Raw genomic sequence first — 21,032 nt, forward strand, 5'->3', positions numbered from 1 at the left:
ATAAGAGGAATGCGGCAGTACTAGCACGGGGACGTTTTCTTCTGTAGAACCCCAGCAAATACTATCTCTGGAACAGTAACCCTTTCATAGATATGGAGAAACCTGAACTAGGATGTGAATGGGGTTATCTGCATTTTATACACTGGGTAAAACTCATAAACAGTGTGTCCCAGCTCTATTCTTCCCCCACTCAGCCATTCCCAGACGTGCTTTCACTTTCATCACATCTCTCTGTCTGTGGACGTGACTGCTCAGCCCCACCCTCTGCACTGATCCGTATTGTAAGAAAGTTTAGTTTCATTTCTTCCTGTTCCCTAGAATGGCGTCTGCAGACCTGGGAGCTGAGCTGAGCTGCTCCATCTGCCTGAGCACTTACACAGACCCTGTATCCCTGAGATGTGGCCACAACTTCTGCCAGGACTGTATTGTGAGTGTGCTGGATACACAGGAGGGGGCTGGAGTCTATTCCTGTCCGGAATGCAGGGTAGAGTATCAGGAGCGCCCGGCACTGGAGAAGAACAGGAAGCTGAGTAACATTGTGGAACGTTTCCTATGTAGTCACCCAGAGCCGGAGGAGACCCGGATATTCTGTACTTACTGTGACTCTCCTGTGCCGGCTACTAAAACATGTCTGCAGTGTGACGCTTCATTTTGTGACAAACACTTGAGCAAACACAGTAAATCCGCTGAACATGTTTTAACTGAACCCACTGTTTCCCTTGCAGACAGGAAATGCTCCGTACACAAGGAGATGATGAAGTATTACTGCTCTGTGGATTCAGCTGCTATTTGTACGTCTTGCTGGGTGAATGAAGACCACCAGGATCACCACGTGGAGCTTCTGAATGTGGTCTATGAGAGGAAAAAAAAGAAACTGAGAATTGTTACTGAGACACTGAAGTCTGAGAGAGAGGAAACTGAGAGGAGAGTGCAGCGTCTGCAGGGTCACAGGAGAGAGGAGAAGGAGAAAGCTGCCGGTGTCTCTGAGAGAGTCACTGATCTGTTTAGAGACATCAGGGAGAAGTTAGACACCCTGGAGAGAGGTGTCCTGAGTGAGATCATCAGACAGGAAGAGCAGATGTCACTCTCAGTCTCTGATCTGATCACACAGCTGGAGAAACAGAAGGATGAGCTGTCCAGGAAGATTAGTAGCATTGAGGAGATGTGTAACATCACTGATCCATTAACTGTCCTGAAGAAAGAACCAGAAAGTGATGTCATCAGTCACAGGAGCTGTGATGTCACCAGTGATGTAAGAGTTGCTGGATGTGTGGATGAGATGATAATCTCACAGATGTCACACAAGGGACTTTTACACTTGTCTGATAATCTGATGGATCTACAGACAAAGAGACAGCTCTCAGTGATGGAGAAATCAGACATATTACTGGATGTAAAGACAGCCTCTGGTTACATTATTATATCAGGGGATCTTAGATCTGCTTCTGCTACTGGTGTAAATTACAAGAGACCAGATGGACCAGAGAGGTTTATATCTGACCAGGTGTTAAGCTCCTGTAGCTTCTCATCTGGGAGACATTACTGGGAGGTGGATGTAAGTGCAGCAGAGGACTGGCTGATAGGGGTGGCCGGTCACAGTATAGAGAGAAAGATATGTGGTAATGAATCATACATTGGTTATAATGACAAGTCATGGGGTCTGGACTTTAATGGCACATTTATAGCATGTCATAACAATATACATAAAAAAATAGATAAAGGTTCTCCAGTGCAGACAGTGGGGATATACCTGGACTATGAGGCCGGGCGTCTGTCCTTCTATCAGCTGTGTGACCCCATCAGACACTTACACACCTTCTCCGCCACCTTCACTGAGCCCCTATATGCTGCCTTCCATGTGTATGAGAATTCCAGCATCAAAGTCATAAAGTAAATAGTGTAACAAGGAGATTATTTGTAATAAATCATAAAATATATGAATTTACTGTGGAAAATTAATAATTGAATATTACTAATGTATTTCTTTGGATGTTTTTTTATTCCAGTAATAAATAATTAAGAACAGACCAAATACTATAGTAGAGGTGAAATCTATTTGTTGTCTAATAAATGTGTTTATCAAGCATTAACTTCCATCAAACTGTTGGCCCGACCAAATTGTAATAACATCATACCTCCCAACATGACCCTCTCCAGGAGGGACACAATGCTCTGCTTCTGGACTTTTCTCTTAATTTATGATTGCCGGAACCTGTGTTGAACAGGTTAATGGATAGGAAAGGTGCTTTAGCACAGGTGATGGCAATCATAAATTAAGAGGGAAGTCCAGGAGCAGAACACTGTGTCCCTCCTGGAGAGGGTCATGTTGGGAGGGGTGTAGTATGGGATGCCGGCGGCCGGGCTCCCGACGACCAGCATACCAGCGCTGGGAGCCCGACCGCCGGTATCCCGACAGCGTGGTGAGCGCAAATGAGCCCTTTGCGGGCACGGTGGCGCGCTACTCGCACCACGCTATTTTATTCTCCCTCCAGGGGGTCGTGGAACCCCACGAGGGAGAAGAAATGTTGGTATGCCGGCTGTCGGGATTCCGGCGCCGGTATACTGTGCGCCGGAATCCCGACAGTCGGCATACTGAAGACCACCCGTTGGGAGGTATGTAACATACACAGTTCCCCATAGCTGGCGTGCAGAGTTCCCCTGATCCGCAGACTCCAGTGGTCAGTGATCTGGTGCTGGTCTGTTCCCTGCTGCTAAGGAGGGTCTGTGCCAGGCAGACAACCCTCTAAGACATCTCATTCATGAAGAACTTTAGATAGGGGCATAAACCCCATCCTCAGCTATGTTTGGGACAGGCCTCCTTAGTAGCGGAGAACAGAGGTGAGGTGACCACTGGAGGCTATAGTGACACCTGCTGGACGTGGAGAACACTGCACCCCAAGTGAGAAGAACTTTATAGCTTACAGTATTATAAATTGGTGACCTCCACCCAAACTAAAGTGTAAGGGGCCCATTAACCAATGATTGCATTTGCCATGCGATCTGGGCATGATATCAGTGCCCAGGATCACATTGCAGAATGCGATCAGATGGGGTGCATTTATCACCTGGCACTGGCAAGGACATGGACTACGAAAGAAGCCCGTCCCTGCAATGTGCTGAGTATGCTGCCGGTGCTGCAGCACATGTACTGTCATTGGACCGCCAAGCACAGGGGCTATTTCCAACGGAGGGTTCCTGCGGAATCCTGCCCGAACTACCTACCTGAAGTATAGTCAGAAGGCTACAGTGGGCTACGACAAATTGCAGCTCGCAGTTACAGCGGGGGCCAATATTGGGAATGCTTTGCAGTCCCAATATTGGAGGTCATTCCGAGTTGTTCGCTCGCAAGGCGATTTTAGCAGAGTTGCTCACGCTAAGCCGCCGCCTACTGGGAGTGAATCTTAGCATCTTAAAATTGCGAACGATGTATTCGCAATATTGCGATTACAAACTTCTTAGCAGTTTCTGAGTAGCTTCAGACTTACTCGGCATCTGCGATCAGTTCAGTGCTTGTCGTTCCTGGTTTGACGTCACAAACACACCCAGCGTTCGCCCAGACACTCCCCCGTTTCTACAGCCACTCCTGCATTTTTTCCGGAAACGGTAGCATTTTTTCCCACACGCCCATAAAACGGCATGTTTCTGCCCAGAAACACCCACTTCCTGTCAATCACACTCCGATCGCCTGAGCGAAGAAAAAGCCGCGAGTAAAAGTACTAACTTCATAGCAAATTTACTTGGCGCAGTCGCAGTGCGGACATTGCCCATGCGCACTAAGCGGAAAATCGCTGTGATGCGATGAAATTTACCGAGCGAACAACTCAGAATGACCCCCTTGATACAACTGGCAGCATTGCATCCCCCATAGAAACCTATGGCGTATGCGGCTGCCAGTGTGAATGGAGGGATCACAGCAGGTTACTATTCCTAATCCACATGGATCGTTAACTATGAAAAAGTTCAAAAAAAGGAAAAAATTGTGAAAAACTCATGTTGACCTTTTGACCTATCGACCTAGAGACCCCGTTGACCTAGACACTGTCGACCTGAGTGTGGTTGACCTAGAGACCGGGCACCATATGAGGTGTATGCTCTTCTGCACTGAGGGTAGGGGTTCTACACAAAGGTTCCGCTATGAATGGTCGACCATGTTAAGGTCGACAGTCATTAGATCGACCACTATTGGTCAACAGTGACATGGACTAATGGTTGACACATGGAAATTGTCGACACATGGCAGGTCGACACATGGAAAGGTCAACGTGGATTTTTGGACTGTATTTGGTGTCATTTTTTCCGTAACATGACCAGGAACCCCAATTAGTGCACCGCGTCCCCTCCCATGGCTCGCTTCACTCTCCATGCTGCGGGCAAGGTGCCTCGCTCTGCTACCGCAGTGCTCAGCACAGGTTACTATTCTCAATCGTAGTCCATGTGGATGGTAAAGTATGACAAATTAAAAAATCTATGTATTTTTTAAAAAGCCATGTCGACCTTTTCATGTGTCGACCTTTTCATGTGTCGACTATGTCACTGTCCACCAATAGTGGTCGACCTAATAACTGTCGACCTTAACATGGTGGACCATCCAAATGGATACCCTACACAAGGGGAGGGGGTATTCTGCCGAGAGATGAGGGTACTATGCGGGTGCTGGTGGGGGGGGGGTTCTGCACAGGGGGTCAATTTAATATAGAGTTAATTTTTTGTGGAGGACAATTTTTATTTCCTTATGTGGGACAATGTGTTTGTGGCTTATTCCTGTGTGAGGCAATGTTTTTGTGGCTTATTCCTGTGTGGGGCAATGTGTTTGGCATTTTCCCTGTGGGGGCAATGTGTGATTTTTGACAGTCCCTACACCCAGCGCAGTTAGGTCACACCCCTTTTTATTCTGATATGCACCCTCATTCCTCCTGGAAAGGTGGGCAATCCTCCTACAGCGCCGCAGCTGCACCGCACCCTCCATCTGCCTCCCACTTGCAGTGCACAATGTGTTTGTAGCTTATTCCTGTGTGAGGCAATGTGTTTGTAGCTTATTCCTGTGTGAGGCAATGTGTTTGTGGCTTATTCCTGTGTGAGGCAATGTGTTTGTAGCTTATTCCTGTGTGAGGCAATGTGTTTGTGGCTTATTCCTGTGTGAGGCAATGTGTTTGTGGCTTATTCCTGTGTGAGGCAATGTGTTTGTGGCTTATTCCTGTGTGAGGCAATGTGTTTGTGGCTTATTCCTGTGTGAGGCAATGTGTTTGTGGCTTATTCCTGTGTGAGGCAATGTGTTTGTGGCTTATTCCTGTGTGGGGCAATGTGTTTGTGGCTTATTCCTGTGTGGGACAATGTGTTCGTGGCTTATTCCTGTGTGAGGCAATGTGCTTGTGCTTATTCCTGTGTGGGACAATGTGTTTGTGGCTTATTCCTGTGTGAGGCAATGTGTTTGTGGCTTATTCCTGTGTGGGACAATGTGTTTGTAGCTTATTCCTGTGTGAGGCAATGTGTTTGTAGCTTATTCCTGTGTGGGACAATGTGTTTGTAGCTTATTCCTGTGTGGGACAACGTGTTTGTGGCTTATTCCTGTGTGGGACAATGTGTTTGTGGCTTATTCCTGTGTGAGGCAATGTGTTTGTGGCTTATTCCTGTGTGGGACAATGTGTTTGTGGTTTATTCCTGTGTGAGGCAATGTGTTTGTATTTTATTCCTGTGTGAGGCAATGTGTTTGTGGCTTATTCCTGTGTGGGACAATGTGTTTGTGGCTTATTCCTGTGTGAGGCAATGTGTTTGTGGCTTATTCCTGTGTGGGGCAATGTGTTTGTGGCTTATTCCTGTGTGAGGCAATGTGTTTGTGGCTTATTCCTGTGTTTGGGGCAATGTGTTTGTGGCTTATTCCTGTGTGAGGCAATGTGTTTGTGGCTTATTCCTGTGTGGGACAATGTGTTTGTGGCTTATTCCTGTGTGAGGCAATGTGTTTGTGGCTTATTCCTGTGTGGGGCAATGTGTTTGTGGCTTATACCTGTGTGGGGCAATGTGTTTGTGGCTTATTCCTGTGTGGGGCAATGTGTTAGTGGTTTATTCCTGTGTGGGACAATGTGTTTGTGGCGTATTCCTGTGTGGGACAATGTGTTTGTGGTTTATTCCTGTGTGGGACAATGTGTTTGTGGCTTATTCCTGTGTGGGGCAATGTGTTAGTGGTTTATTCCTGTGTGGGACAATGTGTTCGTGGCTTATTCCTGTGTGGGAAAATGTGTTTGTGGCTTATTCCTGTGTGAGGCAATGTGTTTGTGGCTTATTCCTGTGTGGGGCAATGTGTTTGTGGCTTATTCCTGTGTGAGGTAATGTGTTTGTGGCTTATTCCTGTGTGGGACAATGTGTTTGTGGCTTATTCCTGTGTGAGGCAATGTGTTTGTATTTTATTCCTGTGTGAGGCAATGTGTTTGTGGCTTATTCCTGTGTGGGGCAATGTGTTTGTGGCTTATTCCTGTGTGAGGCAATGTGTTTGTGGCTTATTCCTGTGTTGGACAATGTGTTTGTGACTTATTCCTGTGTAAGGCAATGTGCTTGTTGCTTATTCCTGTGTGGGACAATGTGTTTGTGGCTTATTCCTGTGTGAGGCAATGTGTTTGTATTTTCTTCCTGTGTGAGGCAATGTGTTTGTGGCTTATTCCTGTGTGAGGCAATGTGTTTGTGGCTTATTCCTGTGTGAGGCAATGTGTTTGTGGCTTATTCCTGTGTGAGGCAATGTGTTTGTGGCTTATTCCTGTGTGGGACAATGTGTTCGTGGCTTATTCCTGTGTGAGGCAATGTGTTTGTGCTTATTCCTGTGTGGGACAATGTGTTTGTGGCTTATTCCTGTGTGAGGCAATGTGTTTGTATTTTCTTCCTGTGTGAGGCAATGTGTTTGTGGCTTATTCCTGTGTGAGGCAATGTGTTTGTATTTTCTTCCTGTGTGAGGCAATGTGTTTGTGGCTTATTCCTGTGTGAGGCAATGTGTTTGTGGCTTATTCCTGTGTGAGGCAATGTGTTTGTGGCTTATTCCTGTGTGAGGCAATGTGTTTGTGGCTTATTCCTGTGTTGGACAATGTGTTTGTGACTTATTCCTGTGTGAGGCAATGTGCTTGTGGCTTATTCCTGTGTGGGACAATGTGTTTGTGGCTTATTCCTGTGTGAGGCAATGTGTTTGTATTTTCTTCCTGTGTGAGGCAATGTGTTTGTGGCTTATTCCTGTGTGAGGCAATGTGTTTGTGGCTTATTCCTGTGTGAGGCAATGTGTTTGTGGCTTATTCCTGTGTGAGGCAATGTGTTTGTGGCTTATTCCTGTGTGGGACAATGTGTTCGTGGCTTATTCCTGTGTGAGGCAATGTGTTTGTGCTTATTCCTGTGTGGGACAATGTGTTTGTGGCTTATTCCTGTGTGAGGCAATGTGTTTGTGGCTTATTCCTGTGTGGGGCAATGTGTTTGTGGCTTATTCCTGTGTGGGGCAATGTGTTTGTGGCTTATTCCTGTGTGTTGGGCAATGTGTTTGTGGCTTATTCCTGTGTGGGGCAATGTGTTTGTGGCTTATTCCTGTGTGGGGCAATGTGTTAGTGGTTTATTCCTGTGTGGGACAATGTGTTTGTGGTGTATTCCTGTGTGGGACAATGTGTTTGTGGTTTATTCCTGTGTGGGACAATGTGTTTGTGGCTTATTCCTGTGTGGGGCAATGTATTAGTGGTTTATTCCTGTGTGGGACAATGTGTTTGTGGCTTATTCCTGTGTGAGGCAATGTGTTTGTGGCTTATTCCTGTGTGAGGCAATGTGTTTATGGCTTATTCCTGTGTGGGACAATGTGTTTGTGACTTATTCCTGTGTGAGGCAATGTGCTTGTGGCTTATTCCTGTGTGGGACAATGTGTTTGTGGCTTATTCCTGTGTGAGGCAATGTGTTTGTATTTTATTCCTGTGTGAGGCAATGTGTTTGTGGCTTATTCCTGTGTGAGGCAATGTGTTTGTGGCTTATTCCTGTGTGAGGCAATGTGTTTGTGGCTTATTCCTGTGTGAGGCAATGTGTTTGTGCTTATTCCTGTGTGGGACAATGTGTTTGCGGCTTATTCCTGTGAGGCAATGTGTTTGTGGCTTATTCCTGTGTGGGGCAATGTGTTTGTGGCTTATTCCTGTGTGGGGCAATGTGTTTGTGGCTTATTCCTGTGTGGGACAATGTGTTTGTGGTTTATTCCTGTGTGGGACAATGTGTTTGTGGCTTATTCCTGTGTGGGGCAATGTGTTAGTGGTTTATTCCTGTGTGGGACAATGTGTTCGTGGCTTATTCATGTGTGGGGCAATGTGTTTGTGGCTTATTCCTGTGTGAGGCAATGTGTTTGTGGCTTATTCCTGTGTGGGACAATGTGTTTGTGGCTTATTCCTGTGTGGGACAATGTGTTTGTGGCTTATTCCTGTGTGAGGCAATGTGTTTGTGGCTTATTCCTGTGTGAGGCAATGTGTTTGTGGCTTATTCCTGTGTGGGACAATGTGTTCGTGGCTTATTCCTGTGTGAGGCAATGTGTTTGTGCTTATTCCTGTGTGGGACAATGTGTTTGTGGCTTATTCCTGTGTGAGGCAATGTGTTTGTGGCTTATTCCTGTGTGGGGCAATGTGTTTGTGGCTTATTCCTGTGTGGGGCAATGTGTTTGTGGCTTATTCCTGTGTGTTGGGCAATGTGTTTGTGGCTTATTCCTGTGTGGGGCAATGTGTTTGTGGCTTATTCCTGTGTGGGGCAATGTGTTAGTGGTTTATTCCTGTGTGGGACAATGTGTTTGTGGTGTATTCCTGTGTGGGACAATGTGTTTGTGGTTTATTCCTGTGTGGGACAATGTGTTTGTGGCTTATTCCTGTGTGGGGCAATGTATTAGTGGTTTATTCCTGTGTGGGACAATGTGTTTGTGGCTTATTCCTGTGTGAGGCAATGTGTTTGTGGCTTATTCCTGTGTGAGGCAATGTGTTTATGGCTTATTCCTGTGTGGGACAATGTGTTTGTGACTTATTCCTGTGTGAGGCAATGTGCTTGTGGCTTATTCCTGTGTGGGACAATGTGTTTGTGGCTTATTCCTGTGTGAGGCAATGTGTTTGTATTTTATTCCTGTGTGAGGCAATGTGTTTGTGGCTTATTCCTGTGTGAGGCAATGTGTTTGTGGCTTATTCCTGTGTGAGGCAATGTGTTTGTGGCTTATTCCTGTGTGAGGCAATGTGTTTGTGCTTATTCCTGTGTGGGACAATGTGTTTGCGGCTTATTCCTGTGAGGCAATGTGTTTGTGGCTTATTCCTGTGTGGGGCAATGTGTTTGTGGCTTATTCCTGTGTGGGGCAATGTGTTTGTGGCTTATTCCTGTGTGGGACAATGTGTTTGTGGTTTATTCCTGTGTGGGACAATGTGTTTGTGGCTTATTCCTGTGTGGGGCAATGTGTTAGTGGTTTATTCCTGTGTGGGACAATGTGTTCGTGGCTTATTCATGTGTGGGGCAATGTGTTTGTGGCTTATTCCTGTGTGAGGCAATGTGTTTGTGGCTTATTCCTGTGTGGGACAATGTGTTTGTGGCTTATTCCTGTGTGGGACAATGTGTTTGTGGCTTATTCCTGTGTGAGGCAATGTGTTTGTGACTTATTCCTGTGTGAGGCAATGTGTTTGTGGCTTATTCCTGTGAGGGACAATGTGTTTGTGGCTTATTCCTGTGTGGGGCAATGTGCTTGTGGCTTATTCCTGTGTGGGGCAATGTGTTTGTGGCTTATTCTTGTGTGAGGCAATGTGTTTGTATTTTCTTCCTGTGTGAGGCAATGTGTTTGTGGCTTATTCCTGTGTGGGGCAATGTGTTTGTGGCTTATTCCTGTGTGAGGCAATGTGTTAGTGGTTTATTCCTGTGTGGGACAATGGGGTACATTTACTAACATTCGTAATTCCCGAAAATAGGTCAAAGTTCAATCACGAATGACATCGACAGTGTAAAACTGCAACTTTTTGAATTTATTACGATGGATTTACTAAGCTGTCGTATTCGTGTTTTTCTTTTCTTCCGATGTCGATGTCATTCGTTTTTTTTTACCTAATTTTACGGCAGTGATTAGCAAAACACTGCCTTTTTTTTTTACAATCAATCTCGGACGGATCTGTGTGATCCGTGCTGGGGTTCTTTTTTTTTTTTTTTTTTAATTAAACAATGTAAAATCCCCCAAAAAAATGCGTGGGGTCCCCCCTCCTAAGCATAACCAGCCTCGGGCTCTTTGAGCCGATCCTGGTTGCAGAAATATGTGGAAAAAAATGACAGGGGTTCCCCCATATTTAAGCAACCAGCATCGGGCTCTGCGCCTGGTCCTGGTCCCAAAAATACGGGGGACAAAAAGAGTAGGGGTCCCCCGTATTTTTAAAACCAGCACCGGGCTCCACTAGCTGGACAGATAATGCCACAGCCGGGGGTCACTTTTATACAGCGCCCTGCGGCCGTGGCATCAAAAATCCAACTAGTCACCCCTGGCCGGGGTACCCTGGGGGAGTGGGAACCCCTTCAATCAAGGGGTCCCCCCCCCCCAGCCACCCAAGGGCCAGGGGTGAAGCCCGAGGCTGTCCCCCCCCATCCAATGGGCTGCGGATGGGAGGGCTGATAGCCTTTGTTGTAAAATAAAAGATATTGTTTTTAGTAGCAGTACTACAAGTCCCAGCAAGCCTCCCCCGCATGCTGGTACTTGGAGAACCACAAGTACCAGCATGCGGCGGAAAAACGGGCCCGCTGGTACCTGTAGTACTACCACTAAAAAAATACCCAAAAAAACACAAGACACACACACCGTGAAAGTATAATTTTATTACATACATACACACATACATACATACATACTTACCTTATGTTCCCACGCAGGTCGGTCCTCTTCTCCAGTAGAATCCAAGGGGTACCTGTTGAATAAATTCTACTCACGAGATCCAGGGGTCCAGGCTCCTCGGCAAATCCAGGGATAATCCACGTACTTGAATAAAACAAAAAAACGGTTGCCCGACCACGAACTGAAAGGTGACCCATGTTTGCACATGGGTCACCTTCCCACGAATGCCAGAAACCCACTTTGCCTTCTGGCTAAGTGGGTTTCTTCAGCCAATCAGGGAGCGCCACGTTGTGGCACCCTCCTGATCAGCTGTGTGGTCCTGTCTTCACTGACAGGCGGCACACGGCAGTGTTACAATGTAGCGCCTATGCGCTACATTGTAACCAATGATGGGAACTTTCTGCTCAGCGGTGACGTCACTTTAGGTCAACCGCAGGGCAGAAAGTTCCCATCATTGGTTACAATGTAGCGCATAGGCGCTACATTGTAACACTGCCGTGTGCCGCCTGTCAGTGAGGACAGGAGCACACAGCTGATCAGGAGAGTGCTACAACGTGGCACTCCCTGATTGGCTGAAGAAACCCACTTAGCCAGAAGGCAAAGTGGGTTTCTGGCATTCGTGGGAAGGTGACCCATGTGCAAACATGGGTCACCTTTCAGTTCGTGGTCGGGCAACCGTTTTTTTGTTTTATTCAAGTACGTGGATTATCCCTGGATTTGCCGAGGAGCCTGGACCCCTGGATCTCGTGAGTAGAATTTATTCAACAGGTACCCCTTGGATTCTACTGGAGAAGAGGACCGACCTGCGTGGGAACATAAGGTAAGTATGTATGTATGTGTGTATGTATGTAATAAAATTATACTTTCACGGTGTGTGTGTCTTGTGTTTTTTTGGGTATTTTTTTAGTGGTAGTACTACAGGTACCAGCGGGCCCGTTTTTCCGCCGCATGCTGGTACTTGTGGTTCTCCAAGTACCAGCATGCGGGGGAGGCTTGCTGGGACTTGTAGTACTGCTACTAAAAACAATATCTTTTATTTTACAACAAAGGCTATCAGCCCTCCCATCCGCAGCCCATTGGATGGGGGGGGACAGCCTCGGGCTTCACCCCTGGCCCTTGGGTGGCTGGGGGGGGGGGACCCCTTGATTGAAGGGGTCCCCACTCCCCCAGGGTACCCCGGCCAGGGGTGACTAGTTGGATTTTTGATGCCACGGCCGCAGGGCGCTGTATAAAAGTGACCCCCGGCTGTGGCATTATCTGTCCAGCTAGTGGAGCCCGGTGCTGGTTTTAAAAATACGGGGGACCCCTACTCTTTTTGTCCCCCGTATTTTTGGGACCAGGACCAGGCGCAGAGCCCGATGCTGGTTGCTTAAATATGGGGGAACCCCTGTCATTTTTTTCCACATATTTCTGCAACCAGGATCGGCTCAAAGAGCCCGAGGCTGGTTATGCTTAGGAGGGGGGACCCTACGCAATTTTTTTTTAAAAAATAAGCACTTTCCCACCCCTTCCCACTGATATACATGCACGGATCTCATGGATCCGTGCATGCCTATCCAAACACGAATAAAAAAAAAAGTTCTGTTTTTTTTTAGCACTTTTTTACGAGTTGTAATTTTTTACGGCAGTGTTTGTTCTTTTTTTGCTTTGCACTTCTTAGTAAATGACCGAGATTCATACTTAAACAGCCGCGTTTTGACCGATGGTGTATTCATTCGTAATTTTTTACCTGAACTTGCAAAAAATTACGAATGCCCTCATCACTGCCGTGATTAGTGTTTAGTAAATGACCGAGATTAACCGAGATGACACTTTGAAGAAAAAACGGCATCTCGGTCAAAATCGGGAGCTTAGTAAATATACCCCAATGTGTTTGTGGCTTATTCCTGTGTGAGGCAATGTGTTTCTGGTTTATTCCTGTGTGGGACAATGTGTTTGTGGCTTATTCCTGTGTGGGGCAATGTGTTTGTGGCTTATTCCTATGTGGGGCAATGTGCTTGTGGCTTATTCCTGTGTGGGGCAATGTGTTTGTGGCTTATTCTTGTGTGAGGCAATGTGTTTGTGGCTTATTCTTGTGTGAGGCAATGTGTTTGTGGCTTATTCCTGTGTGGGGCAATGTGTTTGTGGCTTATTCCTGTGTGAGGCAATGTGTTAGTGGTTTATTCCTGTGTGGTACAATGTGTTTGTGGCTTATTCCTGTGTGAGGCAATGTGTTTCTGGTTTATTCCTGTGTGGGACAATGTGTTCGTGGCTTATTCCTGTGTGAGGCAATGTGATTGTGGATTATTCTGTTAGCGGCGGGTCGCGCCGGCTCCCAGGGCCGACACATCACTTCCGCCGCTAACTCCCTGCTCCCGGCCGGTTGCCTAGCAACCGAAGACGCCGGGCGGCCGCCCGGCACTGCAGTCCCGGCTGTTACTAAGCAGCCGGGACGCTGCACGCTGTGCACCAGCTAACAGCTGGCTAATTTGAATCTGGGGCTGGGATGCCTGCTGATTGGGCTACAGGGGCTTTTATGTGAGCCAGATTAGCACAGCCCTGCCGGTGATAGCTTCTTGTGGAGCTGCTTCCTGCCGTGGAGTGTTCCTGTCCTGTGATCCAGTAGTCCTGAGCCTGTTACTGGAATCTATCCAGCTTTCCAGTCCTGTGAGCCAGTGCCAGCGGCCTCGGGGTCCCTGTTCACCTGCGTGTACCTATACCGGTGTTGTGAGTAGCGGCTTTGCCGCACCTTACGGCCTTGGCCGTATCATTCTCTTTATTTTGCTTTGGTATTTTCTGCAGAGGTTTCCGCTATAGCTGTCCTCGCCGGAATACGATGGTGTTGTGTTTGGCATTTGGACAGCGTCGCTTTTGTTACAATTTGTCTTGGCAGACGCGCCGCACATACTTTTTGTTGTTAGTGTTCTGTAATTGCCCCTAACTCTGTGTTTCTGTTTTAGTTAGAGATTCCCCTTGTTCTCGCCCCGTCTCGGTTTACGCCTTGTCTCCAACTAAGACCGGGGGTCATCAGAGTTGGGCTGACCTAATCTGCCCTTCAAACGCAGCTACCGTGGGCCCAAGCAAACATTGGCCTTCATTCCGAGTTGATCGCTCGCTAGCTGATTTTAGCAGCATTGCATACGCTAGGCCGCTGCCCTCTGGGAGTGTATCTTAGCTTAGCAGAATAGCGAACGAAAGATTAGCAGAACTGCTACTAAATAATTTCTTGCAGTTTCTGAGTAGCTCCAGACCTACTCCTAGATTGCGATCAGCTCACTCCGTTTAGTTCCTGGTTTGAGGTCACAAAAACGCCCAGCGTTCGGCCAGCCACTCCCCCGTTTCTCCAGCCACTCCTGCTTTTTCAGCTGACACGCCTGCGTTTTTTAGCACACTCCCGGAAAACGCTGAGTTTCCGCCCAGAAACACCCACTTCCTGTCAATCACACTACGATCACTTGAGCGATGAAAAAACATCGCTCGACCTTGTGTAAATCTACTAAGTTTTGTGTTAAAATACTTAGCACATGCGCGCTGCGTACCATGCGCATGCGCTTTTATGCCGTTTTTTCAAATAATCGCTCCATAGCGAAAATCGTCAACGAGCGAACAACTCGGAATGATCACCATAGTCTCTCAGGCATAGACTGACCACGTGGGTGAGACAACGGAGTCAGGGTTCCGTTGCTGAACTCCACTCCAACTGCAGCATCACGTTCCTGTACTCGGGGCTTACCCACTCTGTCTTTTGAGTTCCAACTACAGTGAACGTAACATATTCCTGTGTGAGGCAATGTGTTTGTGGCTTATTCCTGTATGAGGCAATGTGTTTGTGGCTTATTCCTGTATGAGGCAATGTGTTTGTGGCTTATTCCTGTGTGTGGGGCAATGTGTATGTGGCTTATTCCTGTGTGAGGCAATGTGTTTGTGGCTTATTCCTGTGTGAGGCAATGTGTTTGTGGTTTATTCCTGTGTGGGGCAATGTGTTTGTGGTTTATTCCTGTGTGTGGGGCAATGTGTTTGTGGCTTATTCCTGTGTGTGGGGCAATGTGTTTGTGGCTTATTCCTGTGTGTGAGGCAATGTGTTTGTGGTTTATTCCTGTGTGGGGCAATGTGTTTGTGGCTTATTCCTGTGTGAGGCAATGTGTTTGTGGTTTATTCCTGTGTGGGACAATGTGTTTGTGGTTTATTCCTGTGTGGGGCGATGTGTTTAACATTTTCCCTGTGGGGGCAATGTGTTTATTACTGTGGGGGCCAATGTGTGATTTTGGACAGTCCCTACACCCAGTGTAGTGAGGTCACACCCCTTTTTATTCTGATATGCAACCTTATCCCTCCTGGAAAGGTGGGCAATCCTCCTGCAGCGCCGCAGCTGCACCGCACCATCCCTCTGCTTCCCACTTGCAGTGCACAGGTGGGCGGTCAAAGAACACCCGATGATGCGATTACTGCTGAATCGCGTCATCATAGCCCCGTCCCTCGCTGTTCAGTACCTGTATTTGGCACTGTATAGCAGGGGCGTGGCCACAGTGACGTGACCGCAAGCTCCACACCCCCTGTGCAGCCTCAGCTACATAGGCATGCCCCCACCATGCCACCATGTGAGGTCACACCTGCCCTCCCCGCCCCATGCTGGGCTGAGCTGGCTGCCCTCTCCCAGCAGGTGTATGGAGGTTGCTGCTGTGGGGGGAGGATGCTAGGTGTGTGTGGGGTGGGGGTGGATGCTGCTAGGTGCTAAGGAAAGGCTAAGTGTGTGTTTGTGGGGATGCTGTTAGGTGTATGGAGGATGCTGGTAGTTGTGTGGTGGGATGTTGCTAGGTGTGTGTTTGTGGGCTGCTAGGTATGATGGGAAGGATGCTGCTTGGTGTATGGAGGATGCTGCTGGGTATGGGGAGGATGCCGAGAGGTGTATGGTAGATGCTGCTAGGTGTGAGAAGGACGCTGCTAGGTGTAAGAAGGATGCTGCTAGGTGTGGGGAGGATGCTGCTAGGTGTGGGGAGGATGCTGATAGGTGTGGGGAGGATGCTGCTAGGTGTGTGGAGGATGTTGCTAGGTGTGAGAAGGATGCTACTAGGTGTGGGTAACATAGTAACATAGTAACTCAGGTTGAAAAAAGACAATTGTCCATCGAGTTCAACCTATTTGTGGTCTCCTATGCAGTCCTATTATAGTACTAGTTATTTTATGTTAGGACTAGTTATAGTAACTATAATGCTTGTCTAGCACCATAATGCTGCTAGGTGTGGGGAGGATGCTGCTAGGTGTGGAGAGAATGCTGCTAGGTGTGGAGAGGATGCTGCTAGGTGTGGAGAGAATGCTGCTAGGTGTGGAGAGGATGCTGCTAGGTGTGGGGAGGATGCTGCTAGGTGTGGAGAGAATGCTGCTAGGTGTGGGGAGAATGCTGCTAGGTGTGGAGAGAATGCTGCTAGGTGTGGAGAGAATGCTGCTAGGTGTGGGAAGGATGCTGCTAGGTGTGGAGAGAATGCTGCTAGGTGTGGGGAGAATGCTGCTAGGTGTGGAGAGAATACTGCTAGGTGTGGGAAGGATGCTGCTAGGTGTGGAGAGAATGCTGCTAGGTGTGAGAAGGACGCTGCTAGGTGTGGAGAGAATGCTGCTAGGTGTGGGGAGAATGCTGCTAGGTGTGGGGAGGATGCTGCTAGGTGTGGGGAGAATGCTGCTAGGTGTGGGGAGAATGCTGCTAGGTGTGGGGAGGATGCTGCTAGGCGTGGGGAGGATGCTGCTAGATGTGGGGAGGATACTGTTAGGTGGGGTGAGGCTACTAGGTGGGGGAGGATGTTGCTAGGTGTGGGGATGATTCTACTAGGTGTGGGAGGATGTTGCTAGGTGTGGGGGATGTTGCTAGGTGTGATATGGAAGCTGGTAGGTGTGAGAGGTTGCTGCTAGGTATGGGGATGATGCTGCTAGGTGTGGGGATGATGCTGCTAGGTGTGGGGATGATGCTGCTAGGTGTGGGGAGGCTACTAGGTGTAGTAGGCTGTTGCTAGGTGTGGGGGATGCTGGTAGGTGTGATATGGATGATGGTAGGTGTGACAGGTTGCTGCTAGATCTGGGTGGAGGTTGCTGCTAGGTGTGAGGAGGATGCTGCTAGGTGTGTGGGGGGAGGCTGTTAGGTTTGGGATGATTCGGCTAGATGTGTGGAGGATACTGCTTCGTGGGGGGGAGGCTACTAGGTGTGAGAGGATGTTGCTATGTGTGAGGAGGGTACTGCTAGGTGGGTGAAGGCTGCTCATGTGGGGGATGATGCTAGGAGTGATATGGATACTGCTAGGTGTGGGAGGATGCTGCTAGGTGTGGTGGATGGTTCTGCTAGGTGTGTGTCAGGAATCGGCGTTCTGCTACGTCTCACCTACCAGCGCGCTGGTGTGCGGGCCTCCGGAGGTCATGGCCCCAGGTGCGGCTGCAGGTGTGTATGGACCGCAAGCGTCATCTTCCGCCTTGCTGAGTACCCCTGAGTCCGGTCCTATGTGCATTCTGCTGTGTGCCGGTGTCCTGCCTGTGAGGTCGTTGCCATGACTCCTGCACTCAGCTGATCCGGGTGTGCAATCCAGCACTGTGTCTCCACCCAGAGTTCAGTGACCAATCACTGCAGAGCCATGGGTATAACTCCCAGTCCGTGGCTCACTCACATTGCCTCAGACAACGAGTCACATTCGGTTCGGTGTGCCTTGTTCTCCGGACTCCTGTGTTCCTGTTTCCAGCGATTCCCCGTGGTTACCTCCTGTCATCTCATCTCACTACAGCTCTCCTGTTTTCTTCAGACTTCATCCACAGCCAGTTACCAGCTCATCAAGCCGTAAGAGACTCTCCTCAGGTGTTGCATTCATTATTACCTGTGCACTGCTAATTGCATACCATCTGTGCATCTCTGCAAGTATATCATCTCATTGCATAGAGACTGTCTCCTGCTTGGGCCTAGTGTGGCCATAAAGACTTTGTTATACAGAGACTGTGTGTTTTTCAAGTTTTACCGGAGTTCTGTTTATTTCATTCACATTCAGCATCAAGTCACTTTATATTTCTGTTGCAAGAGACTTTTTCAGTTGTTTTGGATTCAATTACCAATCACAGTTACTTTATTGCCTGGATTCAGTTTGTCATTCACTGCTATGCCATTTACTCTGTGATTCCTGTATAATAAACGTCAGCGCTTATGCGCCGGACTTTCATATTGCCTCCCCGCTTTGTACATTGCATCAACACTGACCCACTAGCACCCCCGCCGGGGACAGACAAACCCAGAGACCTGACAGTGTGAGGAGGATACTGCTAGGTGGGTGAAGGATACTAGGTGTGGGGGATGATGCTAGGTGTGATATGGATGCTGCTAGATGTGGGATGGATGCTGCTAGGTGTGGGAGGATGCTGCTAGGTGTGATATGGATACTGCTAGGTGGGTGAAGGCTACTAGGTGTGGGGGATGATGCTAGGTGTGATATGGATGCTGCTAGGTGTGGGAGGATGCTGCTAGGTGTGGGATGGATGCTGCTAGATGTTGCCAGCGGGATTTGCCAATAGCCCCTCATTAAATCTAGGGAGAAGAAATATCTCACGACTTCAATGAAATTAATGATTTTTATTATGGTATGCATCCTTATTAGTAGCTGCATTTATCTTCCTATAATCCATCCAGTAGTGAAGACCGCCATCCTTCTTCCGGGCAGTGAAAAGTGGTGCAGCCCACAGACTGTGGCTCTCTTGGATAACCCCGGCCTCCTTCATCTAGTTAATCCCCATCGGGATGTAGTGATGGAGGCCTTTGGATCGCCCAAAATCATCAGGATGCTGACTAAATGCCTGTGCATTCCTCCACACCACGCACAGGACTCCTTCACATTTATCTTCTGGGGTATCCTGATCACCAATCAGTCAAAGCTTCTCCAAACATATCTTGAAAATTCACTGTTCCAGTAGAGTCGCATGGGGTAGTAATGAGGATTTAAGACACGTACTGGTACTCTTTCCTGTTCCACTTTTGCCAGAGCTCTAGCCACAGCAAACAGATTCTGCCCATTTGGATCACAAGATTCAATTTCAGCCTCTGAGTCTCGCCCACCAGGTCCATTTCTTGCTTTGCACCAGGGCCGGATTAAGGGCCACCTGGGCCTGGAGCTGAACATTTTCACATATGGGTGTACAATAAGAATAAAAAATAGGAGGAAAGGCTGCGCTCCAAGAGGAAAGAACAATATAATTACACTAAGTGTGTTAATTTAATTTTTTTTAATTAAAATTCAATTAATTAAATACAGTATTCTGTGCAATAATTATTATGCCACATAAATTTGTGAAGAAAATAAATAATTTACCCTAGATATTGGGTCAGGACATATAGCATAATGCAATACGTGGAATCCGTTCCAAATAGTGCCCTTGAGTGATATAAAAGTCCAGTAAAGTCCAATGTTATTTCCATACACCGCTAGAGGATTGAATAGCATGTCCCATATGTAGGTGAGTACCGCATGTAATGCGGTGATTAGATGGTGCCTCTCTGTGACTCCTCTGGATGACTGGTAGATGGTAAGGGCTGGTTCGGATCCAAGTAGAGATTGTCCTGTTCCAATGGGTAGTACTGACGCGTTTCGCTGCATAGAGCTTGCAGCTTTTTCAGAGGTCTTCCCTTCATATACTGGCTGCTGCTTAGTGGAGCAGCTCGTCTCATAGCGCCCAAATATCCCCGGGTATTATTTATTACCTTTCTTTGCATTCACACATATGGGTGTACACCCTATACACTATATGCCCCAATGTCTCCCTAAATAAACATAGAAAAAAATTATAATTTTGTGAAAAACAACAAAAACTATTTGAATACTTATGAGTTATGATTGTTTGGTCAGCTGTGCGTCTGGTCATTATCCTACTACCAGCATGATGGGCCTATATTTATGTGGAGGCCTGGAGCTGCAGCTCCATCCGCCCCATTGTTAATCTGGCCCTGCTTTGCACCAGATCACATTTTCCAAGTTGTCTTACAGACCTACAATCAGCGATCCTTTCCTATCCAACTTAACCTGGAGCATTGGACCTTGCAACAGCCAGATATCATGCTGCAAATCTTTCCTGACCTCGCAACAGCCAGATATCATGCTGCAAATCTTTTCTGACCTCGCAACGGCCAGATAGCATGGTGCAAATCTTTTCTGACCTCGCAACAGCCAGATAGCATGCTGCAAATCTTTTCTGACCTCACAACAGCCAGATATCATGCTGCAAATCTTTCCTGACCTCGCAACAGCCAGATATCATGCTGCAAATCTTTTCTGACCTCGCAACGGCCAGATAGCATGCTGCAAATCTTTTCTGACCTCGCAACAGCCAGATATCATGCTGCAAATCTTTCCTGACCTCGCAACAGCCAGATAGCATGCTGCAAATCTTTTCTGATCTCGCAACAGCCAGATAGCATGCTGCAAATCTGTGCCACCAGTGCAGCAGTCTTCATATTGGTCTTGAGGGCCTCAATTAACTTGTCAGGACAGTTCTGTAGCACATTCATCCCCAGGATCACCGAAGGTAAATACTCATTTTGTACCATAGTAACAAGACACCTTTATTGTGGAAGCTCTGCCCTTCTAGCTCCCACATTGTCCTCCAAGTAGCTGCAATATGTGATCTGCTAAATATTACTAGCCAGTGAGTAAAGCCAGCTGGTAGGTGGGGCCATGGTTTCGTGCTCCTCCTAATGGTGCAGGTACTCGGACAGTTAGGGCCGCCATCAAGTGGGTACTGGGGGTACTGCAGTCCCGGGCCTGGACATTCAGACAGATAGGGGGGCCTGGCCTGCTGCTGCTTCGCTCCCCATCTCCTACTAAAAATGAGAGGGGGCCCCTGTCCTACCGACCGCCGGAGCTGGTAAATCCCCTCCCCACCTCTCTGCTTAGTAGCTCCGCCTACTACCATCGGGCAGAGGGACCCATGCACCATTTAGTGGCAAGATTGGCTAAGTGACACATCACACACAGTCACTCAGCATATAGGAGCACAGACACTCCCCCCCTCCCTTCCCCACATACAGACAGTACATGCCGGGAAACGGGAACGTTGTATTAGAATAAGTTGGAGGAGGAGTCCGGTAGGTTGGTGCAGCTGAAGACTGCAGACAACACAGAGGAAGAGCCTGCTCAGTGTCCCTGTGTGTATGTGTCACTTGTGTGAGCATAGTAAGTGTCACTGTGTGAGCCTGATCAGTGTCAGTGTGTGTGTG

At 47.9% G+C, this 21,032-nt stretch overlaps 1 protein-coding gene across 1 annotated transcript; it reads left to right on the forward strand.

Annotated features, from left to right (window-relative positions):
- The first annotated feature begins 268 nt into the window (after positions 1–268).
- LOC134943956 (E3 ubiquitin-protein ligase TRIM7-like) lies at positions 269–1,937 on the forward strand. The gene has a single exon (XM_063932512.1). It carries the CDS (start codon positions 320–322, stop codon positions 1,892–1,894), a length of 1,575 nt encoding a protein of 524 aa, XP_063788582.1. The 5' UTR covers positions 269–319; the 3' UTR covers positions 1,895–1,937.
- The last annotated feature ends 19,095 nt before the right edge of the window (positions 1,938–21,032 follow it).

This window comes from Pseudophryne corroboree, chromosome 7 (genome assembly GCF_028390025.1).
Source record: "Pseudophryne corroboree isolate aPseCor3 chromosome 7, aPseCor3.hap2, whole genome shotgun sequence".
Taxonomy (NCBI): Eukaryota; Metazoa; Chordata; class Amphibia; order Anura; family Myobatrachidae; genus Pseudophryne; species Pseudophryne corroboree.

Excerpts from the sequence above, each read along its gene's own strand:
- LOC134943956 (XM_063932512.1), top strand. The coding sequence starts at position 320 with ATGGCGTCTGCAGACCTGGGAGCTGAGCTGAGCTGCTCCATCTGCCTG.